The sequence below is a fragment of the Ornithorhynchus anatinus genome, chromosome X1 (assembly GCF_004115215.2).
Source record: "Ornithorhynchus anatinus isolate Pmale09 chromosome X1, mOrnAna1.pri.v4, whole genome shotgun sequence".
Classification (NCBI taxonomy): Eukaryota; Metazoa; Chordata; class Mammalia; order Monotremata; family Ornithorhynchidae; genus Ornithorhynchus; species Ornithorhynchus anatinus.
The window spans coordinates 96,413,051-96,430,389 of record NC_041749.1 but is presented as its reverse complement, the minus strand read 5'-3'; the positions used below and the strand labels follow the sequence as shown (position 1 = coordinate 96,430,389).

General features: G+C 42.7%; 1 protein-coding gene and 1 non-coding gene across 10 annotated transcripts in view; one reads left to right on the top strand and one right to left on the bottom strand.

Moving 5' to 3' along the window:
- Positions 1–17,339, top strand: part of ITPR1 (inositol 1,4,5-trisphosphate receptor type 1) — a 336,719-nt gene that overhangs the window by 171,059 nt on the left and 148,321 nt on the right. For all 9 annotated transcript variants that reach the window (XM_029050132.1, XM_029050131.1, XM_029050126.1 and 6 more), the window contains 6 exons: positions 94–219; positions 1,884–2,012; positions 9,939–10,059; positions 12,731–12,915; positions 14,432–14,580; positions 16,295–16,406. In XM_029050132.1, the coding sequence (XP_028905965.1) occupies positions 94–219; positions 1,884–2,012; positions 9,939–10,059; positions 12,731–12,915; positions 14,432–14,580; positions 16,295–16,406 (822 nt within the window). The remainder of the gene's footprint in view (positions 1–93; positions 220–1,883; positions 2,013–9,938; positions 10,060–12,730; positions 12,916–14,431; positions 14,581–16,294; positions 16,407–17,339) is intronic.
- Positions 8,038–8,175, bottom strand: LOC114807081. The gene has a single exon (XR_003755134.1). It is a non-coding gene; the product is annotated as a small nucleolar RNA SNORA7 (small nucleolar RNA).

Below are 17,339 nucleotides of genomic sequence, written 5' to 3'. Positions count from 1 at the left end.
CAAGCTTGTTAACCAGCTAATTTAAATCCATTATAACGGACCTCTAGTTTATATACATTTGTTTTGAACAATGCCGCTTTTCCCCTCTTACAGGTTAAAATTGCATATATTAACTTCTTGAACCACTGCTATGTGGACACTGAAGTGGAAATGAAGGAAATTTACACCAGTAACCACATGTGGAAATTGTTTGAGAATTTTCTCATTGACATCTGTAGGGTGAGATTTTTCATAATTCAAAAGTTAAAGATAAAATAAGGTTTGAAAACTGTGATTTCATTGTTGAGCAGTAGAGAAACATTACTTGTATTTTACCAATTTAAGTATAGGTAGGGAGGGCTGTACTCCTTCATATTTTAGGGGTTATTTGTGCTTTTTGATTGTTTTAATTGGCCTTATCTATTCTTCTGATTCTTTTGGATTGCTTTACATTGTTTTCTGAAGGCACAGTTGGCATACATCTCAAACCAAAATTTATGGCTTCTTTGCCACTCATAATCACCATCGTTCCCAATTAGGAAATTTCTTTCTCGTGTTAGATATCCTATTTCTTGCCTTTATGTCTGTAATCCCTTAGTGTCTTCTGTCCACCACTTTGCTACCTTGGCAGTTCATGAGTTTTTCTGTACTTCTTTGGCTTTATCCATTGGGAATTGGGTTTGTCAAAGCCGCCAGGTGATGTTTTTTCCTTGTGTTCCTTCATGAGTTTTCCAGAATTTCACTCCTGGGGATTTCAGTGTTACCAAGACTGCTTCTCTCTGAAATTCTGGGCTTCTCTCATCCTTTCCCTATTCTTTGAGTAGAGCAGGCCCTTCTCGTAGATGGGAGTAGAGTTCTTGAAGAACCTCATGTTAAGGAGAAATCATGCTCTAGTACTTATGCCTTGACTGATTCTGTGAGTGCATGCACACAACTGCTTTTTCCAACACCATCCTGTAATTATATCCAGACAGATGTACACTATCGGAAGAGTCTCGCTAATTCCTCAACTGTGCTCTATCCAAAGTACAAAGTGAAAGCATGCATTCTGGGGTAATTGGCTGTAGAGGTTTACTGGCCTTCAAGATGGCTGACATAAAGTGTCCCTGCAATGTTGAAGGGTGTCATTTGATAAATGGCTACCTGTTTCAGCTGTGATGCTTATCTATTTGCAGTGGACCCTTCGTTTAGTCTAAATAGCCAAGAGAAATGATCATCAGATTCTATGTTACTATATACTTAAATTTTCTTGGTAACCACATAACCGAGGAGACAATTATGATCGCTTACTGTGTGGAAGGCACTGTACTAAGCGCTGGGGTGGATAGAAGCAAATCAGGTTGGACACGGTCCATGTCCCACATGGGGCTCAGTTTTAATCCCCATTTAAAGATGATGTACCAGAGGCACAGAGAAGTTAAGTGATATGTCCAAAGTCACACAACAGACAAGTGGCAGAACTGGGATTAGAACCCAACCCCTTCTGACTCCCAGGCCCATGCTTTATCTACTTGACCATGCTGCAGAGCATTGTACTAAATGCTTGGGAGAGTATAGTACAACAGAGTTGATAGATCTGTTCCCTCCACACTATGAGTTTACAGTCTAGGGGTAATAATGGTATTTATTGAGCACTTCAATCAGTGGTATTCAAGAGTATTTATTAGTACTTATGTTATTCTTCAGCAGCTCCTGGAGCAGTCTCAGGTCATGGTACTGAGTTAAATGGGGAGGTCAGTTGATTTACCTATTTTTGCTATTTTGCAAGTTGTTAAAGACCTAACTGCAGGTTACTAGATACTTTTAAGACATAGAAATTACCAGGGGGTGTGACAATTTCATTTGTTTTGACATGAAGATGCAAATCTAAATATTGTTTTTGAAGAAATCATGTTGTTTTCTAGGCGTGTAACAACACAAGCGACAGAAAACATGCTGACTCAATTTTGGAGAAATATGTCACTGAGATTGTGATGAGTATTGTGACTACTTTCTTCAGTTCACCATTCTCTGATCAGAGCACCACTTTGCAGGTAAGTGGTGGGGTCGTGGAGGAAGGTTATTGATATAAACCATTAGGAAAATATATGGGGATCAACTGTGGTTGGGATGAAGAGAGTCTTTTGGATTTTAGTAAGCTTAGGTGAGGCTTTTCTGTGCTAAGCTCTAGTTTGTTTGGCATTTCCTTAGGGCCTGTGTAAGGGACACTAAATTCCCTTTGATGAACAGAGAAAGCTATTGGCTTAATGATAGAAAATCTGTTGTTTACAGATGTAGTGATAAGGTTTTTTGTTTTAGCATCATGGCTAATTCATCCCTCTTCAGGGAAATAAAGCTCTGTATGGGTCTAAATTTTCCAGCTCGATGCATTCTGATTGGAGCCTAGCCTGACCTGACCCAGTCTGAAAAAAGTTTGGGGTTTAGCCTCTTTTAATTGCCTTTCTGAACGCCATTTGGGAACACATGAGAGCACAAAATGTCTATGCATAGGTAGAATACAACTAGTGCTTCTCCCATGTCTATGACCTGCCACAATCCTAGGATTCACACCCAGCATGCACCGTTAGGCACACCACCATTTTCAGTTAAAATCCAAATCTTTCACACAAATCCATTGCTGAATCTGGGTTTCTTCGAGCTCCGTTATTTTTGAGTTTTTGTTTGTTTTCTAACCCACCCATCCCAGTCCGAGGAATAGCCTGAGCCCCTGGAAGTTTCCAGAATGCTGCGTGTTTGACAGAAAAACAATTTGAAGTAAACTAAACACTACTGTTCCACATGAAGCGAATAGACTGAACCATTTTGGTTTCACATCAATTTCCTTGAGAGATGGCTATGTTTTTTTCTTTGTAATTTTCATGGTTGCTCTAATCTCTGGGTCTTCACTTGCCATTTATCCTCTATCCTGGAATTTTTTTCTATTAGTTATTGGAATTGGAATTGTGTTGGTAGGGTAAATGCATTTTGGAGTATATACATATATTTCCAAAATACGACTTGGCTCTTCATGCCAGAGTCACTCTCAAAACATCAAGTTGTGATCTCTGATGGTGAGGCTGGTAATATTGTCTGTATCACCTTTCTAATCAAAAGTTGTAGTCCTTCTGGTTATGGAACCTCCTAGTGTGGGAGCTTCTGGACCCTACCCCTTGGTCCAAAAGAAATCCCCACCTTCACAGTGTACATATCTGTAATTTTCTTTATTTTTACTGATGTCTGTCTCCTTACCTCTAGATTGTAAACTCGTTGTGGGCAGGGATTGTGTCTGTTTATTGTTGTAGTGTACTCTCCTAAATGCTTAGTACAGTGTTCTGCACACAGTAAGCAATAAAGACAATTGAATGAATGAATGAATGAATGAATCTGGGGTAGCCTGCAGCCCTGGAGTCGGAGCAGGGGCAGTTATTTTTAGCTGGTCTCTGGTCCCTTGTAGGTTAGCTTAACATTGAGGCTGTCAGATTGTGGGTCCCATATGGGACAGGGACAGGGATAGGACTGATTATCTTGTATCTACCCCATGCTTAGCACACAATAAGCATTTAATAAATAGCATGATTATGTTCAGGGTGTCATTACCCTGGAACAGGTTTACCAAGGGAATTTGTGGATTCTGTGTAGTTAGAGCTCTTTTAAGGAAAGAATGGACCCTCATTTATTCTTGTTGATTTACTTACTCATCTGCCTGGAGGTGGGGGCCTGGGCTTTGGGATCTCTTGAGATCCCTTCAGGCTCTATGCATCTCTAATTTGATTAAGCTGTTCAGAGGGCAAGAATGAAGAGCTTTCTGAGGATAGCACTGACTTAATGCATCACTGCTTTCTTGTTCTTGGTGTAGTGTGGTGCTCTTTTGGCTCTCTTGTCCCTATTTTCTGATGCTAAAGTGGGCAACTGGGTAATTGCCCAAATGTGAATAGTATGAAAGGTTTTTCTTTTCCTATGCATATGTTAGGTGCCTGCTATGTGCCAGGCACTGCACTAAGCACTGGGGTAGATACAGACTAATCAGGTTGAACACAGTCCATGTCCCACATGGGGCCCACAATGTTAATACTCATTTTATTCATTCAATTATTCATTTAATCATATTTATTGAGCACTGACTGTGTGCAGAGCACTGTACTAAGTGCTTGGAAAGTACAATTCGGCAACAGAGACAATCCCTACCCAACAACGGGCTCGCAGTCTAGAAGAGAGGAGACAGACAACAAAGCTAAACAAAGCAAGTAAACAGGCATCAGTAGCATCAGTATAAATAAATAGAATTATAGATATATACACATAATTAATAAAATAAATAGAATAATGAATGTGTACATATATACACAAGTGCTGTGGAGCGGGGAGAGGGGTAATAATAATGATGGTATTTGTTAAATGCTTACTATGTACCAAGCACTGTTCTAAGCGCTGGGGTAGATTCAAACTTATCAGGTTGTCCCACATGGGGCTCACAGTCTTAATCCCATTTTACAGATGAGGTAATTGAGGCACAGAGAAGTTAAATGACTTGCCCAAAGTGACACAGCTGACAAGTGGCAGAGTTGGGATTAGAACCCATAGTCTCTGACTCCCAAGCCCATGCTCTTTCTACTAAGTCACGCTGTAAAGCAGAGAGGAGTCGGGGTGATGGGGAGGTGAGGAGTAGAGGAAAAAGGGGGCCTTAGTCTGGGAAGGCCTCCTGGAGGAGGTGAGCTCTCAGTAGGGCTTTGAAGGGGGGAAGTGTGCTAGTTTGGCAGATGTGAGGAGGGAGGGCATTCCAGGCCAGAGGTAGGGCGAAGGCCAGGGGTCGACAGTGGGACAGTCAAGAACGAGACACAGTGAGAAGATTAGCAGCAGAGGAGCAGAATGTGTGGGCTGGGCTGAAGAAGTAGAGAAGGGAGGTGAGGTAGGAGAGGGCAAGGTGATGGAGAGTTTTGAAGCCAACAGTGAGGAGTTTTTGGTTGATATGAAGGTTGATAGGCAGCCACTGGAGATTTTTGAGGAGTGGGGTGACAAGCCCAGAGTGTTTCTGCAGAAAGATAATCCAGGCAGCAGAGTGAAGTATAGACTGAAGGGGGGAGAGACAGGAGGTTGGGAGATCAGAAAGAATGCTGATGCCGTAATCCAGTTGGGATATGATGAGTGATTGTACTAACAAGGTAGTGGCTTGGATGGAGAGGAAAGGGCGGATCTTGGTGATGTTGTGAAGGTGAGATAGGCAGGTTTTGGTGACAGATTGTATATATGGGGTGAATGAGAGAGAGGAGTAAAGGATGACACCAAGGTTGCGGGCTTTTGAGATGGGAAGGATGGTAGTGCTGTCCACAGTGATGGGAAAGTCAGGGAGTGGACATGGTTTGGGAGGGAAGATAAGGAGCTCTGTCTTGGACATGTTGAGTTTTAGATGGCGGGAGGACATCCAGGTGGAGATGTCCTCAAGGCAGGAGGAGGTGCAAGCCTGGGGAGGTGTGGGGGGAGAAGTAGATTTGGGTTTCATCTGCACAGCGATAATAGTTGAAGCTGTGAGCCATAGGATCGAATGAGTTCACCAAGGGAGTGAGTATAGATGGAAAACAGAAGGGGACCAAGAACTGACCCTTGTGGGATCCCTACAGTTAGGGGATGGGAGGAGGAGGAGAAGCTCGCGAAGAAGACTGAGAAAGAGCGTCCAGCGAGATAAGAGAACCAGGAGAGGATGGAGTCCATGAAGCCAAGGTTGGATAACTTGTTGAGAAGGGGATGATCAACAGTGTCAAAGGCAACTGAGAGGTAGAAGAGGATTAAGATAGAGTGGGAGCCGTTGGATTTGGCAAGGTCAAATGACCTCTCAAAGGTCACTTATGACCTTTTGAGAGGGTGATTTTGGCAGAGTGGAGGGGATGGAGGCCAGATGGGAGGGGGTCCAGGAGAGAGTTGGAGGAGAGGAATTTGAGGTAGCGAGTGTAGGCGACTCGCTCCAGGAGTTTGGAAAGGAAGGGTAGGAGGGAGATGGGGAGATAACTGGAAGGGGCTGTAGGGTAAAGGGAAGGGTTTTTTTAGGATGGGGGAGACATGGTTATGTTTGAAGGCAGAGGGGAAGAAACCATTGGAGAATGAGCAGTTGAAGATGAAAGTTAAGGAGGGAAGGTGGGAAGGGGTGAGAGGTTTTTTTTAAAAGGTGAGAGGAATGGGATCAGAAGCACAAGTGGAGGGGGTGGCACTTGCAAAGAAGGAAGAGATCTCCTCTGAAGATACTGCTGGGAAGGATAGGAAAGTAGAGGAGGGGCTTGCGGGGAGGATGGGGAAGGGGTGACTTTGGGGAGCTCAGACCTGATGGTGTTTATTTTCCTAATGAAGTAGGTGGCCAGATCATTGGAGGTGAGGGAAGGAGGAGGGAGAGGAACAGAGGGAGGGGGAGGAACAGGGGGCTTGAGGAGGACGTTAAATGTCCAGAACAGCTGACAAGGGTGATGGGAAGGGGTGTCAATAAGGGAAGAAAAATAGTTTTGCCTGGCAGAGGAGAGGGCAGAGTTAAGGCAAGAAAGGATAAATTTACCGTGAACAAGGTTGGCCTGGTGTTTAGATTTCTGCCAGCAGCATTCAGCAGCTCGAGCATAAGGGGGAAGGAGGTGGACAGTGGTGGTGATCCAGGGCTGTGGGTTAGTGGTGCAAGACTGACGAAGGGATGGGGAGTGAGTGAGTTGAGTTGAGTAGAGAGGGTGGAGTTGAGAGCATCTATTTGGTCATCAGGAGTGGGTAAAGTGGGAAGGGAGGCTAGGTGCGGTGTGATGCGCTGAGAGAGATGGATGGGGTCGAGAGAGCGGAAGTCTCTGTGGGGGAGTAATACAGATTTATGGGGAGGGGGAGTATGAAAGAGGAGGCAGGTGAGAAGGTATGGTCAGAGAGCAGGATTTCAGAGCTGGTGAGGGTGGAGATTGTGCAGCAGTTAGAGATGATAAGATCGAGAGTGTGACCAAATTGGTGAGTGGGCGAGGAGAGGTGGAGCAGGAGGTTGGCGGAGGCAAGGAGTGATAGATTTTACAGATGAGGTAACTGAGTCACAGAGAAGTGAAGTGAAGTGACTTGCCCAAGGTCACAAAGCAGAGAAGTGGTGGAGCTGTAATTAGAGCTCATGTCCTCCAACTCCCAGGCCTGTGCTCTTTCAATTAGGCTGTGTTGCTTATGTGTAAATTTATTCCAGGTTTGCAAGAAGGGAAAATATATTACAGAGGGAAGGTTCCTGGAATACAGCCCTGGAAAGCAGAAAGGCTCAATGGATTTGGTTTTGTTTTTGAGCTTAGGGACCAGTAGCAAAGTGCCCACTGGGAAATGGGAGAGCAAGAGAACATTTACTTACGTTGTCTCCCAGGTTCCCCATTTTAGAACATCCTCTTCATTCCTCTTTCAAAGATTCAGGAATCAATCAGTGGTATTTATCCAATGCTTACTGTGTGCAGAGCACTGTACTAAGTGCTTGGGAGAGTATAATACAATCGAGTTGTATTATAATACACCTTCCTTGTCCACAAGGAATTTACAGTCTACAGAGGGAGGTACATATCTAAATTATGGATATCAATCTAAGTGGGTGAGCAAAGAGGAATTTAAACCTGAGGCACAGAGCAGTGAAGTGACTTGCCCAAGGTCACACAGCAATCAATGGTATTTATTGAATGCTTCCTGTATGCAGAGCACTGTTCTAATGGCTTGGGAGAGTACAACACAACAGAGTTGGTAGACACGTTTCCTGCCCACAGTGAGCTTACAGTCTGGAGGGGGAATAGAATCCAGGTCCCCTGACTCCCAGGCCCATGCTGTTCTGAATTGAACCAGCATCTATTCTGAGACCAGTTGTACAGTGTTACATTTTACTCGCCTTATCTTATGCTGTTGAGTCATCTTTGACCCATAGTGACACCATGGCCACATCTCTCCCAGAATGCCCCACCTCCACCTGCAGTCGTTCTGGTAGTGTATCCATAGAGTTTTCTTGGTAAAAGTATGGAAGTGGTTTACCACTGCCTCCTTCCGCACAGTAAACTTGAGCTTTCGCCCTTGATTCTCTCCCATGCCGCTGCTGCCCATCACAGGTGAGTTTTGACTTGTAGCAGATTGCCTTTCACTCGCTAACCACTGCCCAATCTAGGAATGGAATGGATATGCCTCTGCCTGACTCTCCCTCTTGTAGTCGAGACTGGTAGAGTACTGGGAACTCTCCAGGGGTGACCCTGAGAGGGTACATTATCTAGATATGTGTTTATTTCCAATAGTACTCTTAAAATGTGACTACTCTGCCTTGACTGTAGAGCAGATGGTAAATACAAACATATTAGGATCCAAATGATATTTCTTTTTAGATCCCTGATTTTGCTACTAAAATTTTCAGTTGAATGACTAGGTATTAAGGCTAATATCAACTGCTTCTTGGCATGAGTGAATAGCCTTTATTGTGGTGGAAAGTGACAATCTCTGTGATAATGCCAATTTCTATATACATTGTGGAACCGTATTTCAAAACAAATGGAGTCTCTTTGTGAAAGGAAAACTGACGCATATCACTCTGTGCCTTGTTATATTTATTTTAGCTTTTTTCATCCTATCACTAGTCTGCCCATTTCTTTCTTCTCTGCCTAGAGAGCTTCAAGGGTTGGAGTTTGATATACCGCCCTAGTTAGGCAAATAGACTATCTTTGAAGTTATCAAAGAAATGAACCTTTAAAGATGAATGGAGTGGGGAAAATGGCTAGGTAATTTTGAATTTGTAGAGTATCAGTGCAGTGTTTACAATAGAACCTTAGAGTCTAAATATACCCTTATACTTCCTAGGTCTTGTCAGCCACATTCACTTGCTGGATAGGACCTCATCACCAGTAGTATCAGCTTAGAATGTGAAGGATATGTGTAGATGTATGTGTGTATGGATGGATGCTCTGCAAGTCAGTCCTACCTTTGACTAGGGCCCCTTTCCATTTGTATTAAGTGACTGGGTTCTTGCCCAGTAAAAAGTGATTCAGAAACAAAGCTCAGATTGGGAACGCTGAGGCTGTGCATTCTAATACAAGCATAATCGAAAGGCCCATTTGTCAAAGAAGGTCAACCCAAGGTAAGCAGTAAAAGGGAGATAGATTTTAGTTCACCTTACATTTTCAAAAGATTAATTCTCTATTACTAACCTTAGTTTTCCTTTTTTCATAACAGACTTCATTTTTGATCAGAATAAAGGTATTTTTACCTACATCCTCGTTGTTGTGCACTGAGGTGTGGTAATTTCAGTTCTTTCCCAGTGGTAGAGGGTGTAGGCTTATAGAGGTTATGTCACACTATCGGTAGGCATCTTTCCTATGAAATGTCATGGGTATCCAAAAGAGTGCTACAGCAACGAACACTTTATTATTTGGGCCAAGGCTAATAAAATACAGTATTTAATACAGCAATGAACACTTTATTATTTGGGCCAAGGCTAATAAAATACAGTATTTAATCTTCTTGAGTAATTATGTGGCTTGATTTTTAGAACTGTGGGATTTGCCACACACTAATGTCATTTTGCCTACCTCTAGTGGAAATCAATCTAACTTGTAGATCATCAAAAAAAAAAAAAATCCATTCACAGACCCTGTTGCCTCTTCAGACTACAAACAAATGATAAATTGTTGTGCAGCATTTAAACATTTTGGGTAATGGTCAACTAGGAAGTTCTTTCAACCAAGGTGTGCTTATGAAGTTATACCTCTTGGCTTCAGAGGCCCCTTCTGGTTCATCCTAGATATCTTCGGCACTGCCTAGTTCGCTCTTCTTCTTTGACCCATTGGTTCCATGTTTCTCTTCTTCTGAAATTTAGTGAATTCAGAATTCTAGACACCATCTTGTTACCTCCACTTGCTTGCTCTGTTTGCCGAATGCACTTGACACGACTGTGGGATTTTTCACTAAAAATAGGACTGAAGGAAATGAACGCAAACTTGAACCTTCCCTTTTTGTTTTTGTTTCCGTTTCTTTAGACTCGTCAGCCTGTCTTCGTACAGCTGCTGCAGGGAGTATTCAGAGTGTACCACTGCAACTGGCTAATGCCTAGCCAAAAAGCCTCTGTGGAGAGCTGTATAAGGGTGCTCTCCGATGTAGGTAAGAAATCAGGTTGACTTGGTATTTCATGCCATCAAATTATATCTGACAATCAGAGAAGGGATAAATCAATTCCTTTCTCCACAGAAGATATTGCTGTTTGTATTTTTCCAATAATATAGTTTTCAAAAACAATTCAGCTTCCCAAATTTTTTTTCTCTCATAAAATTTCCATTGACTCCACCTGTATTTACTAATATACCATCCACTTTCCCAGCCAACTCCATTTACTCCTATTTCTCCCCATGACATTAAGTTAAGGGAATACAAGGACCTGCCTATATTATACTCACTCAGAATTCTCCTGCAAACATGGATTCTTATGAGAAACAAACAGCATGGAAATAGAAAGGGGTGGCTGCTGAGAAGCAGCGTGGCTCAGTGGAAAGAGCACGGGCTTTGGAGTCAGGGCTCATGAGTTCGAATCCCAGCTCTGCCACTTGTCGGCTGTGTGATTGTGGGCAAGTCACTTAACTTCTCTGTGCCTCAGTTCCCTCATCTGTAAAATGGGGATTAAGACTGTGAGCCCAACGTGGGACAACCTGATTCCCCTATGTCTACCCCAGCGCTTAGAACAGTGCTCGGCACATAGTAAGCGCTTAACAAATACCAACATTATTATTATTATTAAATATTTTTTGATAAAGAGGATTAGAGGCAAGGTATATTTTTCCTTGCGTCTTCTGCCTGATTTCCCTCATACTCGAACTGATGTAAAATACATGCTTTCAAATTTAGAAAACCAATTTGAAAAGATTCTGCCATATTATACATACATACAATATCTGAAAATCATGGCTTCAGTTATGAGAGCAATTCCATACATGCAAGTGGTCTGTTTTCATCATGGCAGGATAACGAGATGTAAAAGGCATATATATATGCACAGTCAAGAAAAAAATCAATGCTCTCTTCTTTTTTTTTTTTTGTGGCTCAGGTCCTTGCAGGAGGTTGGTTGTTTAAGAGTTTTCAGCTAGAACTTTGAGTTGGTAAGCCTTCTGACTTGCCAATAATAAGTGCAGTATGAAAACTGTAAGATGTAAAAACCAAGGATGGGGGTCGATTGCAAAAGAGGTGGTTACTGCTTGTTCTGCATTTATGAAAAGGAGGCATGTACTGCAGAACTCCTTAACCTCCAAGTCTAGGCCTAAGTCCATTTTGGGTGATTGTATATTCTCTACTTGAATCACCCTTACCCTTTCAGTTGCAGAGCTCAGATGGTTCAAATTCCCCACAACCTAAGTGGAGACTCAATGAGTATAGGAGGATGTCCTTTCTTGTTTAAGGCATCCACATTTTTATGCATTTACACTGGAGCATTCCTTCCCATAATTGGACTCACTATTGTGATTGATTGATTGGTTGATTGGTTGATTGCTGTAGGAGGGTAAAAGGTTCTCATCCAGACTGAAATACGCAGTGTATGGCAGAAACCATTAGGTAAGATGAGCAGGCATTTGTGGAGTCCGCCATGGGCAGGGTCAGTGATTCAAGTATGTGTGCCTGGGGAAATACACGTTGTGGGTGGGGAATGGGGGAAAGGACACAGATGGGGGATGATGGTTAGAGCGCATTCCTCATTCCTCTCCCTCCCTCCCTCCCTACCACCTACCTCCTTACTGTCTTTCTCAACTCCTTTGTACATTCCTCCTGGAACAGCATCCCCACTCCAAGTGGCTTGGGGTTCGCTCTTCTTCACCATCACCATATTCCCCATTTCCATTCTTCCCCCCCAACCTGAAAGCTTTTAGCGCTCCACAAATATTCCTACATTGATTTCAAAAGACTAAGTCAAAATGGGGTGGAGGGTCCCTTTTTAGCTCTGTATATACTACTCTGATAGCTATTCAGCTTTGGGGATATGTGGCTTTAATACACTTAAAGGTCCCGTAAAGGTTTGAAAGACTAAACACTCCTGCCAAAGGACCTGTTTCACCTCAGGGAGAGAACTTGGAGAAGCAGCATGGCCTAGTGGAGAGAGCAGAGCCCTGGGAGTCAGAAGGACCTACGTTCTAATCCCAACTCGACCATTTGTCTGCTGTGTGACCTTGGGCAAGCCACTTCACTTCTCTGTACCTCAGTTACCTCATCTCTAAAATGGGGATTAAGACTGTGAGCCCCATATGGGACATGGAGGGTATCTTGTAGCTACCTCTGTGTATAGTAAGTGTCTGGCAATTAGTAAGTGCCTAACAAATGCCATTCTTTTAAAATAAGATTTAGGCACTGGGAAAATGAGGCCTTTGGTCCCTTAGGACATGTGGAAAGAGCATGGGCCTGGGAGTCAGAGAGCCTGGGTTCTAATCCCAGCCAGGCCATTTGTCTGCTGTAGGACCTTGGGCAAGTCACTTCAGTTCTCTGCGCCTCCACTTCCTCATCTGCCAATTAGTAATTAAATCCTACTTAGACCATGAGCCCCGTGTGGGAGAGGGGACTGGCTCTAACCAGACTATCTTGTATCTACTTCGGTGCCTAGTGCAGAGCTTGGTACATAGTAAGTACCTAACAAATACCAGTATTATTATTTATTATTATCCCTCCACTGCTGAGCATCCCAATAAATCTTGGGTCACACAGGGCTTTTCTATCCCATTTTTCTCCCCATAATGAAAGTTTTGGTAATTGATGAAGAAGGTCCATGCTCATGCTTTTTTGTCTTGATCTGCTACAGCCAAAAGCCGAGCGATTGCCATCCCTGTAGACTTGGACAGCCAGGTCAACAACCTGTTTCTGAAGTCGCATAACATAGTGCAGAAGACTGCCATGAACTGGAGGCTGTCTGCGAGGAATGCTGCCCGCCGGGACTCAGTCTTAGCTGCATCCAGAGATTATCGAAACATTATCGAAAGGTTGCAGGTAAATCACACAAAGATCATCCCAACTTCCCTTCAAATGATTCAATCAGAAGGACATGGGGAATTGAAGTTTGAGAGTGGGTCCTCAATATGGGACAAATGTTTAAGAACACTGAAGAGAGGAACGCTAGTGTAAATTGCAAAAAGGAGGTTGAATTAACCTACGAAGATTATAAGCAGCCCTGGTAGTTCAAGTGTTATTTCAGAGGGATCCCTATTTCGAGAGGATGGCCTTTTTGTCTTTGGTAGGGAACAATAATGAAGGGTTCTTCAAACCTGGACTTGTAGATCATCTTGTCACTACCACCCCCATGCAAGCTTGTTTGTTAACGTAGACATTAAACAGGAACCCTCACTGGAAAAGTTTTGAGTCTGAGTCAGAGTCTTGCGGTGCTTAAGTAGGTTCCAAGTTGTAAATTTGACATTTTGGAAGCACCTTACTTCCAGTACCCTACCAATTAGAGTGTAAGCTCTCTGTGGGCAGGGAATGGGGCTCGTGGTTCTCTTGTAGTTTCCTGGGTGCTTAATATAGTGTGCATTGCACCCGGTGGGCACTTACTAAATACCTTTATTTTTCCTACTATTACTCTCTCTCCTCATGAAATGCCTACCTTTCAACCAAACTGTTATGGCTACAGTCCTATCATCCAAGTGTCCTAACTAACAGATGGGGCTGTGGGTGACCCCCACCTGATTCCTTGGGTGAACACTGGGATGGTGGTAGGGTCAGGGGCGACTGACCCATTAACTTGGTATGCCCATACGGAAGCAGCAGCTGTACTGCTCTCTCTGGCAAGAGAACAATTGGATCAGAAGATGCAGGGAGGTTTTAGAAGTAGTTGTTTTTTTCCCCAGGAAAAGTGCCATGTGATCTGATCGATTCATTATCAGACAATAGCTGCATGCTTTCCTTCAAATGTGGAGTAGAACTCAGTATCTTTGATTGTATCTTTTCTATAAAAAACAGGCCTATGATTTTTGGTGTTATGCTACCATTGTCTCGTCTTAAAACTAAGCTAAAAGCATGAAATCTAGGTCAATATGTTTTAGAGCACAAAACATTTGCCTCTCCAGATTACATTTCTTTCCCTTTCTGCCACCTGCCTCTCCTCTAGTCTTTGTTGTTTTGACTGAGGTGACTTTTTTTTTCTTATTTTCCTTTCCTACAGCTCTGTGTTTTGTATTTGAAGATCATCATGCTATCAGGGTACATCTATTTAGCATGTTGATTTTAGCATGTTCATTTGTTTGTGTCATGCACTTGTGTCCTGGAATGTTTGTTTTTAGTTGTAATACAGATTTAAGCTCAAAGCGATGGGGGAGGGGAGGGGTGGGAAGCCTCCTTTTTCACTCGGCTACTGACTCCCAGAATATTGAAATTTTTTAAAAATCATCTCAGGATTGGTGTGAGAGTTGAGATATTTTAATCCATTACAAAAAGTATAAATTTTAACCCAAACTCATTTTCTTACTCTGCCCTGGTTTAGCTATTGACTATGAGTGTGACTGTATTTCAGGATATCGTGTCGGCACTGGAGGATCGTTTACGCCCCCTTGTCCAAGCCGAGTTATCCGTGCTTGTGGATGTTCTCCATAGACCAGAGCTGCTTTTTCCAGAGAACACTGACGCCAGACGGAAATGTGAAAGTGGTGGCTTCATATGCAAGTAAGCAGTCTTTCAAAGGGTAAATGAGCAGCTGTTTCCTATGTCAGTCAACAACATTTATTGAGCACCCACTGTGTGCAGATCTCTGTACTGCAGGAAGTAACAGAGGAAGGAAAGATGTGGTCCCAACCTTTGAGGAGCTTAGAGATTTGTATCTCTCGCTGACATGTAATGGACTTGCCGTCCCGAAACAAGTTTTGGAGACCTCAAAGAGGCTCAGGAATGACTAATGCAAGTTGAGACTATTTTTGGCCCTTAACCAATTCTAATTTTTAGTGACCCTCACCTTTCTCAGGCTATCTGCATTATGGTTTTTTTTTCTTCTCGATCACTTTCAAATCCCACAAATGTAGCTGTAAGGCTGCTGGCCATTTATGCCCAATACAGGATCTGGGTGTATATTTTTAGGATCCACCCTTTATGAATTTGCCTCCAGATGCCAAATCCTCCCTACATAGTTCTCTTTTCCCTTCACGTCATAATGGCAGATAAGGGATTAATGGGTGCTCTCCCATCTATACGTTTTTCTTGAGGCTTCTTACTCAGCTTCCTTATTTCCACCCATATGGAGCGGCACTAAGCTTGTGAATAGTTGTGCTCTATAAATCATACCGTTTGAATGGAAGTTGGAGGTTTGGTTTTCCTCTCTAGTTCTCTGCCCACCTTTAGCACCCTTCTATAAAGCGACCTCCACCACGAGGGCATCTGCCTGATCAGGTGCAAACTCCTGTATGACCTTGAGCAAGTCATTAACTTCTCTGTGCCTCAGTTTCCTCATCTGTAAAATGGGGCTTAAATACCTGTTCTCCCTTAGACTCTGTGTCTGGAACTGATTGTCTTGTATCTGTCCGTGGTGTCGCTATGGGTCGGAAACAACTCGACGGCATAAGACAAGACAAGATCCCAGCACTGAGTGTAGTGCTTGTCATATAGTCAGTGCTTAACAGATTCCACTATTGTTTTATTATTATAACATTATTATCATCATTATTATCCCTGAGCCAACTTTCGCCCTTATGTCTGTATTGGTTTATATCTTCCACTTATTTTGGAATTTTTGCTTACTTTTGCTGTTAGCAGTTGTGTCTCTGCTTTGCTTCTTGATCCTGTTGAATATGTGCTCTCCGTCTGCCTGTTTCCCCATTTGATGGCAAACTTCTCAAGGGTAGGACCACGTGTCCCACTTCCATTATATGCTACCAAGCCTTGTTCAGTGATCTCTACACAGCTGGTCTTCAGTAAATTTTGATGATAATAATGTTGGTATTTGTTAAGCACTTTCTATGTTCAGAGCACTATTCTAAGTGCTGGGGTAGATACAGGGTCATCAGGTTGTCCCACGTGAGGCTCACAGTTAATCCCCATTTTACAGATGAGGTAACTGAGGCACAGAGAAGTGAAGTGACTTGCCCACAGTCACACAGCTGCCAAGTGGCAGAGCCAGTATTCAAACCCGTGACCTCTGACTCCCAAGCCCGGGCTCTTTCCACTGAGCCACGCTGATGATGATGATGATGATGATGAAGATAGCCTGCTTCCAAAAGACATCCGAGCCTCATGTTTAGCTTTAGCTGCTCCTGGTCTGCCAGCAGATGTCACTTTTGAGATGTAGTTTTGCTGATGGAGTCCAGTAATTGATTGCAATAACTTTCTGTGAATTTGACAGAGAGGCTGTAAGAGAAAAGTAAATGTTGCCATATTCCCTTTTCTTCAGGTTAATAAAACATACTAAGCAGCTGCTGGAGGAGAATGAAGAGAAACTGTGTATTAAAGTCTTACAAACACTCAGGGAAATGATGACCAAAGATAGAGGCTATGGAGAAAAGGTATTTGATTTTTGTTATTTTTGTTGCTTTTTAATACCATTCGTAATATGAAATTCAGGAAGGGAGCAGGAAATTATTCAGTTTTAAAACACAGACTTCTTATATGTTGGAGGTGGATTCATAAAAGGTCCTACTTCCTCTTACCCCCAAATTAATTGAATGATCAGAATCTCTAGATTTCAGTTTAAATCATATATTAGCTTGCAGCATGCTTTGTTGGGTATCATTCCATTCTGGCCTTTAAAAAGTCTAATGTTGGTCTTCCTTCACTCATACCTGTAAACCAAATACATTTGGGTTAACCTGTTGCATGTGTAGCTTCTCATTGGCTTCCACTCAATTTCTAGATAAGACCTGGATAAGTGTGTACGTGTGAAAGTGCATGTATGCGTGTTTCTTTCCAAAAAGCCAGTTTTGTCATACTCACGCGTTCTCCAGAAACTCCCTGTTAGTGTTTATACGTTTCCTTTAGTTTATTAAGAATAAGATTCCATTCTGAACTAGACAAATGCCCTTATAAATGTAGGCTCTGGGGCTAAACACTCTCCATATCATCTAAGATTTTATAAGCATTCTTAATGTGTTGACGTACAGACTTAAAAACACCTCTCCAAAGCAGCAATTGTCTGTTGGGATTTTATCTATCCCCAACTAAAACCTGCCCAATTCTCACTGCTGAACCCTTCACTTGAAGCAATTCTTCCTTATTGTCTTAATCATTTTTCTTGGAAGATTTATTAGCAGCTACAACATTGAGATCTGTGACTGCTATTACTTTACCCAATATCCTATAATTCAGTACTGTGATTCTTTTTAAATAGGGTACAGCTACACTTAAAATGAGTGCAGATTATATACTTTGTGATTGTCAAATTTTCCATGCATTATTGGAAGATCCCCATGATCCCTATTTTGAACAGCCCAGGTCTGGCC